This window comes from Crinia signifera, chromosome 3 (assembly GCF_055691185.1).
Source record: "Crinia signifera chromosome 3, ASM5569118v1, whole genome shotgun sequence".
In the NCBI taxonomy this organism is placed as follows: Eukaryota; Metazoa; Chordata; class Amphibia; order Anura; family Myobatrachidae; genus Crinia; species Crinia signifera.
In genome coordinates this window covers 100,343,905-100,358,874 of record NC_139219.1, presented here as the reverse complement: position 1 = coordinate 100,358,874, position 14,970 = coordinate 100,343,905, and the positions used below count along the sequence as shown (strand labels likewise).

Here is a 14,970-nt window from a genome sequence, read left to right as displayed (position 1 = left end):
TACAAAATGTAATCAGTATAAAATGAAAAAAGTTTAGTAGCATTTTAAAAACCTTTGATTTCTTCACATTGGTCCAAAGCCTGTGTCTGTATCATCTATAATGTATACAAACATAACACAATGTAAATACATTTCCATCTCAATTTAGATCAATTAAAAATAATAATTCTGGTTCCCAAACTTTTTGGAATCATGGCATCCTAGAGCATAAACATTTTTCAATGCACCTCTAGGCCAAATTTTCTTATTGAGAAATTCAGAAACAAATATAAAATGAAGTAAATTATGTTTATATGTCATCCTTAGGGAGAGTTATGTGGCGAGGGACAGGATTTGCTTTTTGTACACATGTTATGATTGGCAACTACCAGCACAGTTACTTTGACCATAAATAACTAGAATTGGTCCTGGATCACCAACCCAAGGCACCCCTGCAATTGTCCTAGGGGAATCGGTACATCTGTCAGACCAGACATAGGTCTACAGTCATTAGGTCGACCCCGGAAGGTCAACTGGCCCCAAGGTCGACAGGGTCAAAGGTCGACATGGGTCAACATGAGGTTTTCACTGTTTTTTTGACCCGAATGTCGACACAGTCGACATGTACACAGTTGGAGTTGAACCGCAGCCCCTCGCAATGCTCGATTCACTCGCAATGCTTTAGGCACACTATTTTATTCTCCCACCACGCCCTAGTGGATGGTAGGGCATGAAATACCGCCTGTCGGCACATGTCGGCTCAAAAAACAGTGAAAAACTCATGTCGACCTAATGACTGTTGACCTAAACCCATGTCGACCTTGGCCCATGTCGACCTTAAGTCATGTCGACCTTGACCCATGTCGACCTTTAACCCTGTCAACCTTGGGGCCAGTCGACCTTCCGGGTCGACCTAATGACTGTCGAGTGTGGTCTGACAGGTGACCGTTTCCCGTCCTAAAGCACCACATGGTGCCTAGGCACACAGTTTGTGAACCAATGACTTATACAAACATTACTAATACATAAAATAGAATTGATAATAAAGCAAAACCTTACTACTACATGAGTGAGAGCTTTACTAAGCAACGGTTTTGAATATGGTGTTAAAAACACCACTTTCTGTATGTGGTAGTCAGAGCCAAAGTGTTTTATTTACTATCCTGCACAGTACCAAACCGTATAGGTTTAGAGAGAATTACATGTGGTTAAGGGCAATCTTCTGGTTTTCACATTAAACCTCAAATGGTGCATCAAAAAACAGAATTAGCTATGCAGTACATCTTAATTTTGCTAAATTCTGCATATTGTATCTCCCACTTAAAGCTATAAGAATGCAATATACGGTAATTATTTGGAAGATTATTTTAGATACTGTTTATGATTCTATGTTGGATATAAAGTAAGAAACTTTCAAAACAGTCTGTGTTTGTGTTAATATTCTTTAATTACTAGCTAAAACTTAAGCAACTACACAATCATGCTACTAACTACATAATTTGTAAACAGTGGCGTAACTATAATTTGAGCGCGCCCCCCCCCCCCGCCCGCCAATAATAAAGCAGCCCCACACCCCGGCCGCCCATGCCCCCCCCTCCCATCCCCCGCAGATTTACCTGTATTCACTGCGGTGGTCCCAGCTCCCCTCCTGGCTTCATTCTGATGCTATGAAGAACGGACCATCACAAAATGTCCACCCCCATACAGCAGACAGTTTCAGAGAACTGTCTGCTATATGGGGGCGGACATTTTATGATGGTCCGTCTCCATAGCATCAGAATGAAGCTAGGAGGGGAGCCGGGACCACCGCAGCGAATACAGGTAAAGCTGCGGGGGATGGGGGGTGGGCATTACAATAGCCCCGCGGCCCCCCGGCGCCCGCACTTACACAGCGCCTCCCCGCAACCGCGGGAGCTGCGGTGCTATTGTTATGCCACTGTTTGTAAACATAACCAACTCTCAGTTGTATGTTCAGTTAATCACCTCTGATTGTGTAAAATATATGCAGAACAAAATGTATATATGATGAAATATTTACTAATTTATACTGACCAGTGAATCAGAAGAAATATCACTATTGCTGTCTTGATTGCATTGGGAGATGACTTGCATATGTGACGCTACACCATCTTTTGAATTGCTATAGAAAAACACAGACAGTTATTTGTTTGTAGAGTGTACATTATTGTAAATAATAAAGTCTTTAATGTAACAAACTTGTCTTGGATCATATGCAAGGTAGAATGCAGTAAGAGAGGACATACTGAGAATTAAAAACAAGCATTCTTACAGTACCTTCAAATCAGCAGTTCACTACAGCTTACATGATTGAAACTTACAAGATTCAGAACAAAAGACCAATCAACACCACCTCTCCACAGTCCTTCTTGAGTAGGAGGGATGCTACTATTGCCAAGGAGCAATTGCCTTGCACCAGAGTCAGGCCACTGAGATGATGGCCTGCAGAAACACATACACTAGTGACGGCATATCTATTGAAATAAATAATTTACCCTGGCTCTCTATTCCTTCAATTATCTTTAGGAGCTGCATCAGGATTTTCCTTCATGATAATCTGATTGTGGGCTGGGTGCATGACTGATGGAGCCTACTCTAACCCCTTGTGTGGATGGTTCGGGGATAGAGAGCTGCACCACTTCACCCTAAGGGGGGTATTCAATGTGTCGCCGCTATTTCCGACGGGGGAAATAGCGGCGGCTCCCTATTCAATGCTGTCTTCAGCGACAGCATTGAAGCGGGATCACGGCAGAACGGGCCCGACTTTCGAAGCTGTCGGGCCCGTTCTGCCAATAACGGCCGTGGATTGTCGTTATTCAGGCCGCAGATCGACAATCCACGGGCGTTTTCGCGGCCACGTCCCCTTTGCACCGATCGGCAGTCGGTACATTGAATCCCGCCTGTCGTTCAGCTGTCGGGCTGACCGCAAATGGGCCAGGATCACGGCTGTCGGCAGGGATCGACAGTCGTGATCCTAGATTGAATACCCCCCTAAGACTCCCTGATGCTACTTGCACTATTTTCAAGTGACCAGGACATCCCTCATCAGCCACGTTGGTGCCGACTCAGCCTGCGCCTTACCTGTTTTCCATCTGGTACCATCATCATTCCCATCCTGATGTGGAGTGGCAGTGGTTGTTCTTGGTGCTGCTAATTTTTAGATTTGTGTGTTTTTTATATATTTTACCGTATATATTTTTACTTGATACATTGTGTACATTTTTTGCATACTTCCATTGTATAAAAATTGTTTTTTTTTATGGATGGATGACTCTGAGGGATTTGTATCCTGACTCAAGAAGAAGTACAAAGAAACCTTTTGGTGAATTTAGGGCCTCTTTGTGAGTTATCGCCCCAAGGGGCCGTGATTGATTGGTGTGATATATAAAAGCATCCTGACCATAAATTCTGAGAGGAAAATAAACCTTTGTGTGAAAATAGGGCCTATGAGTAAGGTCAGTATCCTGCAAAGGGGAGTGTGTTTTGTCCTGAAGTGGGAGGACAAAACACACTCCCCTTTGCAGGATACTGACCTTTTTCAAAGGTCAGAGTTATTTGGAGAGAACTGAGTGAGCATCGGTGGACGATGACTTCACCTCTCCCCACAAACTAAATACTTATTGAAAGGTTATATATGTATAGGAAGGGGGAATTGGGAGAGGGAGTGTGACCGCACTGGTATGTATATGTAATTGAGTGATACCAAACAACTGTGAGAAACTGACTATTACCTTGTTAATTAATTTGCTCATATATGTAATAATAATTTAAGGCGGGTCCTATATTTTTTGTGCATATAACAATCTCAGTAGTCTCCATAGATCATAGTTTGTCATGCCATATATGGATTATTCTAAATTTTAAGTTTATTATTTCTTTATATAAGAAGGAAAACATCTTACCAAGAAACTGTGTGGCCATTTGTGATGTTAATGCTGTTGGCATTCTTCATTTGCTTTGGTTTTGCTTTTGCATGATGGATCACAATTCCTTTATCAAACATAAGGTGCAGCCGAAAACTTACAAACTTGATCACTGCAAACAGAACTGTTGTAGATATACAGTAAAGGCATAATGTGAAAGTTGTAGGAGGCAAGCCCTGTGGACAGAAAGGCAATGAGTTGCATTCACTCTACCGAATGACTATTGTTAGTTTCATATTAGAAGAATGGGCAGGCAAAATCACTTTCTGTGCACAGCAGGGCCAGATTAAGCCTTTGGGGTTGCACAGGGTCACTGTAGACAAGGGGGCACCCTCCCACTTGTCATTACTGGCCGCAAACTGCACAGGAGAAAATGACACTGTCGAAACACAGAGTAAAAGCAGTTTAAACTTGGTCAATGGGTAACTGCAAGGGGGGGGGGGGGGGGGGATATTATTATAAACATAAATGTATATAGAATACCACATGAAAAGCATGTGTTTGTTCTCTCTACGTTACTCTGTAGGAGCCCTGACAGGCTCAGCGCTGCCATTTTTAAAAACCCTCTCATGACGAGGCCACTGCTGCTGCTGTCCTCCATGGGCCTAAGCATATGATGAGCTCCACCAAGCAGAGCTCATCACAAGCCTCTCAGCCTCTGACCTCTTGTTCAAAGTCTCATGGGTGAACTCCCAGTAATGCAATGCACACTTGTGCAGTCAGTGTTCCTTGGCTCCCGTAGTTCATACCCATTAATCATTGTCACATTGGCAGAAAGGCAAAGCTGCAGCACTACCCCACTCCCATGCACAAAACCTTTAGCTAAAAAAAAAAATACATTCACACCACAGGGAGCCCATAGATAGAGGGGGGAGGGGCCTAGGGGTACTGACCAAAAGCACTTAAACAAGTGAGTGCCCAGGAAAACACTCACTCACTTTTTACTCCCACATACTGCATTCATAGTTTTCTTCCCTCCTGGATCCTGCATGAGACTCCAATGTCACTCATAGCATTGACTGCCTAATCTCTCAGGTTCTTAAGATTCTGCCAGTGCTGTGTACACATGGGAACCTTTTCTGGTCCATTCGCTCCCCTGCGTGTTCGCATGTGCAGCCGTTTGGAGCGAGAGGCCGATGAATTCAGCACTGTGGGAAGGGGGCATTGGGTAGCCGCGAGGGGTCATGACCATGGGAAAGACCAGCGTTTGCTCGTTCCCATGGAAATTTGGAGATGACCAGGTTCTGGGTGGGGGCAGCTGACGTCAGCGTATGTCAGCTGCCCACCCGCTTTCCTCATAGGGCGGTGTCTTAGATCTGCGAGCACAGTAGATATCATTTGATAGTCGGTGACCATCGAATGATTTCCTCCCCACATGCAAGCTGCAAATAGATGCTTATGCAAAACATCCATTCGCATGCCTGTGGGGGATCGTGGCTTGTGAGGGGGGTGGACTACGTTTGGTGGACTCGCAAGGCTGCTCCTCCTGGCCCCTGGCTGCAACGGTAAATTACAGCGATTCAAGGCTTTTCAGGGGAGGGGATGGTGTTAAAATCATGTCATTTAGCCCCACCCCTCCACAAAGCCCCGCGAATTGCAGGATTTGCAGTACTGAGGGCAGTGGCGTAACTATAGCACCACAGCCCCCGCTACCACGGGGGGGGGGGGGCTCTGTGCATGTTCAGGCGCCGGGGGATGCAGTGCTATAGTTACACCCCGCCGCAATCCCCCGCAGTCTTTACCCGTCTTCAGTATGCGCTGGTCCCGGACCCCTTCTTCTGCTATGAGGACCACCACAAAATGTCCGCCCCCATTTAGCAGGCAGTTCTCTAAAACTGTCTGCTGTATGGGGGCGGACATTTTGTGGTGGTCCTCATAGCAGAAGAAGGGAGCCAGGACCAGCGCGTACTGAACGTAGGTAAGACTGCGGGGGATGGGGGGGGGGTTTGCATGGGCAGGGGTTGGTGCGGCGGGGTGGGCGCCCTCCCTTTAATGGCGGGGGTCGCCCAATACCTAGTTACGCCACTGACTGAGGGGAAGGGCTTGATTACGTCTACATAAGGCCCCGACCCCAAAGTGCTGGTGACAGTCTCCTCTACAGGTTTCTCCCAGAGAGGAGACTTTAAAAGTAGGCAACCATGCAAGAAACCCCATACTGCATGCAGTAATACTTGGAAAACTTCCCAAAATATATGGTCACTAATGTTATATAGAAATATCTTGCTACAACAAGAATTTAAGCATAGACACACCAATATCAGTAGCTGGACACGCTCTTTGGGCAGTGTGACATCCCACTGTCATCTCCCTGATTCTGGTTTTCAAAAGTAGTATGACTGTATAACACGATGAAATGCATTTGGACCAGATTAGTTAAAAATTGGATTAACTACTTCTACTCAAGGGCGTAGGGAGGGCAGACCATGGGCTCCAGGCACCAAGACATCAAAGGGCGCTGGAGCTCCTGCAGCCTGCTCCCCCGCTCCCTCCCTCACCCACTCCCTGCTCTGCCCGGCTGAGCTCAGCTGCCCTGTCCGCCGCTATTAAGTCTCCCGCTTCACCACTAGCCAATAGGCACTTGCAGTCCAGCAGCCAATCAGAAGTAGCATTGATGACCGTAAGCACCTATTGGTTAACGGTCCAGCGGGAGACTTAATTGAAAACAGCTGAGGACAGGGGCAGCTCAGCTAGGCAGAGAAGGGAGTGGGCAAGGAGCGGTCCACCTTCGCATCAAGCAATTGTAGTTCCCCTTGGCAATGAGCAATTGTAGTCCCCATTGGCAACGAGCAATTGTAGTCCCCATTGGCAATGAGCAATTGTAGTCCCCATTGGCAACGAGCAATTGTAGTCCCCATTGGCAACGAGCAATTGTAGTCCCCATTGGCAACGAGCAATTGTAGTCCCCATTGGCAACGAGCAATTGTAGTCCCCATTGGCAACGAGCAATTGTAGTCCCCCTTGGCAACGAGCAATTGTAGTCCCCCTTGGCAACGAGCAATTGTAGTCTCCCTCGGCAATGAGCAATTTTAGCCCCCCTCGGCAACGAGCAATTGTAGCCCCCCTCGGCAACGAGCAATTGTAGTCCCCCTTGGCAATGAGCAATTGCAGTCCCCCTTGGCAATGAGCAATTGTAGCCCCCCTTGGCAATGAGCAATTGTAGTCCCCCTTGGCAACGAGTAATTTTAGTCCCCTTTGGCCATGAGCAATTGTAGTCCCCCTTGGCATCAAACAATTTTAGTCCCCCTTGGCAATGAGCAATTTCAGTCCCCCTTGGCAACGAGATATTTCAGTCCTCCTTGGCAACAAGATATTTCAGTCCACCTTGACATCAAGCATGAAGCCCCTTGGCATCGAGCATGAAGCCCCGGGCATCGAGCATGAAGTTCCTAGCAATGAGCATGTAGGTAAGTGGCACTTATGTGTCAGATGTGTAATGGGCATTACGGTGTGTTATATAGTATGTAATGGGCATTACGGTGTGTTATATAGTATGTAATGGGCATTACGGTGTGTTATATAGTATGTAATGGGCATTACGGTGTGTTATATAGTATGTAACGGGCATCATGTGTGGCCTTATGTGTAATTGGCATTACGGCATGTTGCTTTATGTGTAATGGATATTACAAGGTTTGCTAAAATGTGCAATGGGCATTACGGTGAGTGGTGTAATGTTAGGCCGCTGCCCCTTTTCGCCTCGCAAGAGCCCAGTCTACTTCAAATCGCATCGCGGGGGGGGGGGGGGGGGAACGACACGACACATGTCCTTGCTCCGGGCACTGTGGCACCTAGCTACACCACTGCTTCTACTAATATATAAAAGAGGTCACCCTAGTCCTGGCTATATATACTTAGCCAGAGTAAACAGATTAACAGGGAGATGTACAATTGAGAGTGATAAAGTAGATACAGATAAAGTACCAGCTCATAAGCTTCTATTATTTGGTTGAAAAATAACAGTTAAAAGTTGTTTTTCTGAAGTCATTTATCATATGAGTTTTAAATAGCTAAAACTCACTGATAAATGGACCCCTGTATTGCTCTCCAGTTTATTACTCTCCAAAGCTTTGTATATTTACCCCTATGGGTGATATTTACTAAAGCTTGATGAAGGATAAAGTCAAGAGAGATAAAGTGCTAAGCAATCAGCATCTGGCATTTTACAGGATATATTTTATAAACATGTACATTGGGAGCAGATTGGTTGGTACTTTATTTTTTCTCTAAGCTTTAATAACTATACCCAAACGTACATACATAAATGGTAACATGTATTACTCTTGGGGAGTGCACAAATATGAGAAATTCAGTCTTCTGCACGCAGTTTAATACCACAAACCAAACGTTCTCATTTAAAGCAAGTCAGCATTTTGGGGGAAATTTACTAAAGGAAATTTGTAAAAAATAGGTGTATTTGTATCCAGAAATACACTTATTTTTGACATTTACTATCCCGAAAATACGGCAATTCGTATTCGTATTGATGTGCTATCAATACGTATACGAATTGCCGTATTTTCGGGATAGTAAATGTCAAAAATAAGTGTATTTCTGGATACAAATACACCTATTTTTTACAAATTTCCTTTAGTAAATTTCCCCCGATATATCAATCTGATCATCACTGGAATGATATATCACATAGAATGTATTTTGCTTTACTCTTTGTGTTGTACTACTTTTTCAAATAACTTACCTTCAATCTCTATTCCACATTTCATCCTCACTCATAAAAACTACACACCCCTCAATATATTTGGATCAGCTATGACGTTACAAGCAGACATGATTGTATTCAATATTCCATGATTCTGTATCTTAAATGGAATACAAAGTGATTAGGGAATCCAATCCCAGGATCGGCGGGATCCCGGGATTTTGGTCTAAAATCGGCGGGATTTAAATCCCGGGATTGAAGCTTCCAATCCAGGGATTCTGGGATTAGTACCCATGTGCAAAATTCACTTTTTGTTTAAAGCCAGGCAGCGCTGAGCACCTTAGAATATGGCTCAGATGCTGCCTGGCTGACGGCTCCTAACTCCTGATGCCGCGGTTCGGGACAGTGTTCTGTGCTGACAGGCATGGTGGTGCCCAGACTGTGCAGCGTGACCCCTGACATCACATCACCCTGCGCAGCCTGGCCGCCACCATGCCTGTCAGCACACTGTCCCAAACCTGGACGCCCATGCACACACCCGCTGTGCTGCTTCCAGCCGCCCGCCCGCTGGAGATAGTCAGACGGTCCTGCTGCTGCCTGTCACCACCGCCACCATAAGTGACAATGCAGAGCAGGGGGGTTGGGGAGGATGGACATGGGGGGAAGGGGAGGATTGGCAGGGATGGGGGGCGGGCTTAGAAGGCCTTTATAGTGACAATTGGGGGGCGGGGTCTCTTCTTTTTATTACGGAGGCCAATCCCGGGATCTCGAGAATCCCGGGATTGAGCATTTTTTCAATCCCGAATTCCGGGGTTGAAAAAAAATGGCCTGGGATTGGCATACCTAATACTGATGGTTGGCATTTGGGATGCTTGTTGTCAGAAGACCAGCAGCGGCATCCCAATAAGCATAATTGAAACAGGGGCTGGGAAAATATAACTCCCCTCCTCCCCCTAACCCTCACTACCAGATGCCTAACCTAAGCCACCCTCCTCCACACAGCCTAACCCAACCCCCCCCCCCTTTTTAATCCTTTACCCTCCCTCACCACAGAATAAACCCCACCCCCAACGTATCCGGTCAATGGATCGACGATGTCTATATCGACAATCCTGTGATCGACCACTAATGGTCGAACGCATCTAGTGAGACACTTAATAATGGTCAGCAGCATCTAAATCGACATTAACAGAAGATTGATGCAAGAAAATAGGTAGACGGAAACACGTTTTTCAAGATGTTTTTAATGACTTGTTCATATTTTACCATCCCAGTGGACATAGAGGGAGCATAACACAGCTGTCAAGCACAGGAAGGCACCGTGACCAAAGAATGGCAGGCCCAGCGAGACGTCTAACTACACGCGATTGACTATTAGTGGTAAACCACGTGATTTTCAATCGAGACCTTGTCTATCCACTATACCATAATCACACACACATAGTCTAACCCCAGTCTAACCCTAACCCCTTAGTGCCTAAACCTAATACCCTCCCTCAAGCAAGGTTAACATTAAGGGCGGGATGTATTAATATACATCGCCGCCCTTCGCATGGCAGCTGCCGCGATGCTGCCGCATATGTACTAACATATGCGGCTAGCATTGGGTTGTGGTGGTGATACCTTTGATGTGGTCTGCGGGGGTCTCCGTCACCTCCCGGCGGCTGCCAGCGTCCCCCTGCGTCTCCTCCTCCCCCCTGAAGCCGGATGTCCTGCCGGCTGTGACACCTGCTGGGGGAGGAGGAGATCAGGAGGGGGGGGGGGCGCGGACGTAGGGCGGCGATAGAAGCCCATAGGCTTCTATAGGGTATCGCCACCCTCTGGGTGGCGATACCCTGCCAAGCGAAAACGGGGCGGACGGGTGATGGTAAATAGGAAAATGCGGTAAAACCCCCGTTTTACCACATTTTCCCTTTAGTACATCCCGCTCCCTAAGGGTGAAATTTGTAGAATTCACATCTTAGTAAATTTCCCCCTAATAGTCCATGGCATACTTATTATATGGCTGTCGGGATTCTGGTATCATACCCAGTCCCTACCAGTCTCCACTCAATTTACCATGCTAGCACCGACCTACTGTATGTTGGCAATTATGTGGCCATGGAGGAACCCTGCTGCATATTTGGCAGTCCTGTCCCCTTGTTCATGTCTTTTGGGAAACACTTCATGACGTAATAAAACTTGTCACTGGACTACAAATACCAAATTCCCATGTAAGGGTGTTATTTAGCATAGATTGCTATTGCTAATTATAGAATTTGCAACGATTATTGAACGACATGGGTACCTTTTTACTTTGTATGTGCACAAGAGGAAATAGTGACTGAACATGCATATGGATCGCAATCGTAATGTAGCCGCAGTTTGACTGACAGCAAGCTGGCGTTTGGGGCGGAAACCTGGTGATTCTTGGGTGTGTTTGAAGAAACACAGACATGCCCATGTCATTTTAGAGGGGATCTGTGAAGAGGATACGGTCATTAGGTCTACAGTAGTGCCCGAGGCATTGCGAGCAAAGCGAGCGATGCGAGGGGATGCGGTGCGGTGCACTTCAAACTGTGTCCATGTCGACTTCGTCGACATTCTAATAAAAAAACAGTGAAAACCCCATGTCGACATTTTGACTGTCGACCTTGTCCATGTCGACTTAATGCTCGTGTCGACCTAATGTCCTGTCGACCTTGACCCATGTCAGCCTAGTGGTGTCGACCCAATGCTTGTTGACCTAGTTGTTGTACACCTAACAACCCACACCCTGTGAAGTCAGAGCTGACCACTTCCAGCCTGTCTCAAACGTAGGTTGCTGGAAGCCTCAGATTTATATTTGCACACAAAAAGCAAAGATTCTTATACCCCTTTCACACCAGCCTAAATTCCCAGGTTGGGTCCGGGAACAACCCGAGACTCGCTCTGGTGTGAAAGGTTCCAGTGAGACAAATTCCTGGGTTAATTTGCCGGCAATTCAACCATGCTATGTAGCAAGGTTGCTCCCGGGTCCTTCCAGGGTTACTGGCTGGTGTGAAAGTTGCAGGGACATGCCCCTGCTTCCAGTGTTGCCTCTGCTAGTGCTGATTTGCTAGCAGGGCAACTTCCTGTTGTGGTAGACACTCACAGACACGCCCAGAGACAGCATACAGCATGCATGTTCTGAGGCACCACAGACCCCATAACTTCATTTTAACCCCTGAAAGCCTGCAATGTGTGCCATGTCTTGCATATATGAGGAGGTGAGAGCTATTAATCATTGAAGGGGAAGATGCTTTCATATGCCTTTTAATTTGTTTTATACAAGTAAACAAAGGCTGAAACACTACAAATGTTTTGTGTCCTTATTATTAATAATCAATAATCTAATGTGAGCCTAAAAAAGGCAATTTTCAAGGCTATTCTCATAGAAATGCAGGGTCATCCCAGGTTCAGTGTGGGTCCCAACCCGGGAATGTCCCTGCTTGTCCCTGTAATTTAATTCCTGGGTTTGTCTCTGCATTTCTGGTGTGAAAGAGTTATTAGAGATGATGTATTTGCAATTCATTCACATATAGACGAGGAGAGATATCCACTGCAGCCTACCGACTGATTACCGAGCGCAGGGTTATATCATCTTCCCGGCTGCAGGGAGGCTTATGTGGACAGCAGCTGCAGCAGTAGAAAGAAGAGTGACAGGCGCTTGCCCCACAACATCGGGGGAAAGACGGACCTGTCAGGAGCTGCTTGTGGAGAGAAAGTTAGGGGCCCCACAACTTTGGCTTAGGAAAGACGGACCTATCAGGAGCTGCTTGTGGAGAGAAAGTTAGGGGCCCCACAACTTTGGCTTAGGAAAGACGGACCTGTCAGGAGCTGCTTGTGGAGAGAAAGTTAGGGCCCCCACAACATCGGCTTAGGAAAGATGGACCTGTCAGGAGCTGCTTGTGGAGAGAAAGTTAGGGGCCCCACAACATCGGCTTAGAAAAGATGGACCCGTCAGGAGCTGCTTCTGGAGAGAAAGTTAGGAGCCCTACAACATCAGCTTAGGAAAGATGGACCTGTCAGGAGCTGCTTGTGGAGAGAAAGTTAGGAGCCCTACAACATCAGCTTAGGAAAGATGGACCTGTCAGGAGCTGCTTGTGGAGAGAAAGTTAGGGGGAGTTTAAACAATCTCGCAGCTTTAATTGCCCACACCACCAAAATGATCCCCAAAAATAGAGGTGACATTATAGAGGTGTCTCTGATCTGCAAGCGCTGGAGAAATCATTTGATAGTCGCCGACCATAGAATAATTTCTCCCTGGCCGCGACTGGATGATTGTGCAAATCATCCACCCGCAGCCAAGGGGATATCGCGTTGTGTGAGGAAGAGGGGGCTGGCACTGTGGGCGGCGGCTGGTGGACTCGCAAGGCTGCAAAAATTGCAGCCTAGCAAATCAACCAGAATAAGGTCCACTATGCGATAAAGCCACCTTACAGTATAATTAAGGATTTGAACTCCTTTTAGCTACAGAATGACCAGTAGAGAGCATACCCCCTGAATAATTTAAAAAGATAAAAATAGAGTTTGCTTTACCACTGACCATTATTTTTAATGAAAAAAATGTATCTTTATCTTTAATGCACACTGCTAAATCTCTTATCCATGCACTCATTATATCCCGCATTGATTATTGAAATAGTCTCCTTAACCCTTTGAGTACCAACATCTCTGTCAGAAATGCAAAAATACGTATCTGCTTAAAATGTCAGCGTTGCTCATATTTGTTATATTAATTCAAATAAAAATGTTATGCAAAAAAGATTGTATTTCCTATATAAGGTAAACATTACAAGTCATTATGATAAATATAAATGTTTGCTTTGCAATTTTTACACCTATTTTGATTAATTAACTTGGCACTCAAAGGGTGAATGGACTTCCCAAGAACAGACACTCGCCACTGCAATTTATTTTTAATGCTGCTGCTAGTCTGATCTTCCTAGGTAGATGTTCAATGTCTGCTGATCCACTTGGTCAGTCCCTCCATTGGTTGCCCATATTTTACCACATTCAATATAAAATACTTCTAATTACATATAAAGCTATTAACCATACTGCACGACTATAGATCTCTTTACTTATCTCAAAATATCTCCCAACTCGACCACTCCGCTCTGCACAAGATCTGTGTCTGTCTTCTGCAGGGATTACTAGCTCCCATTCACTATTACAGGACTTTCATTGGGCTTCCCTCAACCTATGGAATGCTCTCTAACGTACAATAATAAGACTCTACATTAGCCTCCAAACTTTCAAGTGTTCCCTGAAAATCGCCTTTTCAGGCAGGCCTATCAAATTTAGGTACTGCACATATATGGCCTTATTCTAGTTCACTCTTTCTGACAAAATCCTTCTTAGATGGACAAAACCATGTGCACTGCAGGGGGGCAGATGTAAAATGTGCAGAGAGAATTAGATTTGGGGGAGTTATTTTGTTTCTGTGCAGGGTAAATACTGGCTGCTTTATTTTCACACTGCAATATAGATCTCACTTTGAAGTAAAACCCCACCCAAATCTAATTCTCTCTGCACCTGTTATATCTGCCCCACCTGCAGTGCACATGGTTGTGTCCATCTAAGAAGGATTTTGTCAGAAAGAGTGAACTAGAATAAGGCCCTTAACCCTCAGAGGTACTTCTGTATTATATAGCTTCCCTTCTGGACATGCAACTTGGTGGGACTTATCTTTGCAGGAGGAAGGCCGGGGCTGTCAGGTCAGCTGCCCGCCCTTGGCACACTGCATCATGGGAATGGCCAGTGTTTGCATGGGGATGTCTATGAAATGCTGGGTGTTCCCATGTTGGAGCGTCGCAACCAGACCTCCCCCCCCCCTCCCCACAGTGCCTCGCCGACAGTGCAGGATGGCAAAGGTGCCCACACATAAGCCCTCCTGCACATGTGTCCCTAAAGATTGTAAGCTTGCAGCAGGGCCCTCCTACCTCTAAGTCTGTCTGTTGTTACCCAGTTTGTTTTATCACTGTTTACTATTATAAAGCGCAACGGAATCTGCTGCGCTATATAAGAAACTGTAAATAAATAATGTACATAGCTGATTATGCACATGCGCAGGGCAGAAACATCGTTCCCCCATTCCTACACATGGGGGACCGGTCAAATTAAAATCAGGGCCTATATAACCTGCATGAACGATATGCACTATAACGGTATTAGATGTATACCAAAAATATAGTTGATATGTTGAATAATTTCAGAAATATACATATAAATGACATTGTCTCCCATTATACTGAATTGGCATTCCTTATCAGCAGATCAGACTGTCATTCCACTGTCATTCCTTTTAGTATGTCCCATCGTCATGCATATCATTCAATGTGTACCCACTATATCTTCACGATGTAAAAAATGTAGCAGTGTTGCAATATT

General features: G+C 45.6%; 1 protein-coding gene across 2 annotated transcripts in view; it reads right to left on the bottom strand.

The window, feature by feature from the left end:
* The window catches only part of PCNX2 (pecanex 2), a 187,714-nt gene that overhangs the window by 171,676 nt on the left and 1,068 nt on the right, over positions 1–14,970 (bottom strand). For both annotated transcript variants that reach the window (XM_083176293.1, XM_083176292.1), the window contains exons 2-4: positions 3,900–4,096; positions 2,032–2,119; positions 53–95 (exon numbers count right to left, since the gene is read on the bottom strand). In XM_083176293.1, the coding sequence (XP_083032419.1) occupies positions 53–95; positions 2,032–2,119; positions 3,900–4,096 (328 nt within the window). The remainder of the gene's footprint in view (positions 1–52; positions 96–2,031; positions 2,120–3,899; positions 4,097–14,970) is intronic.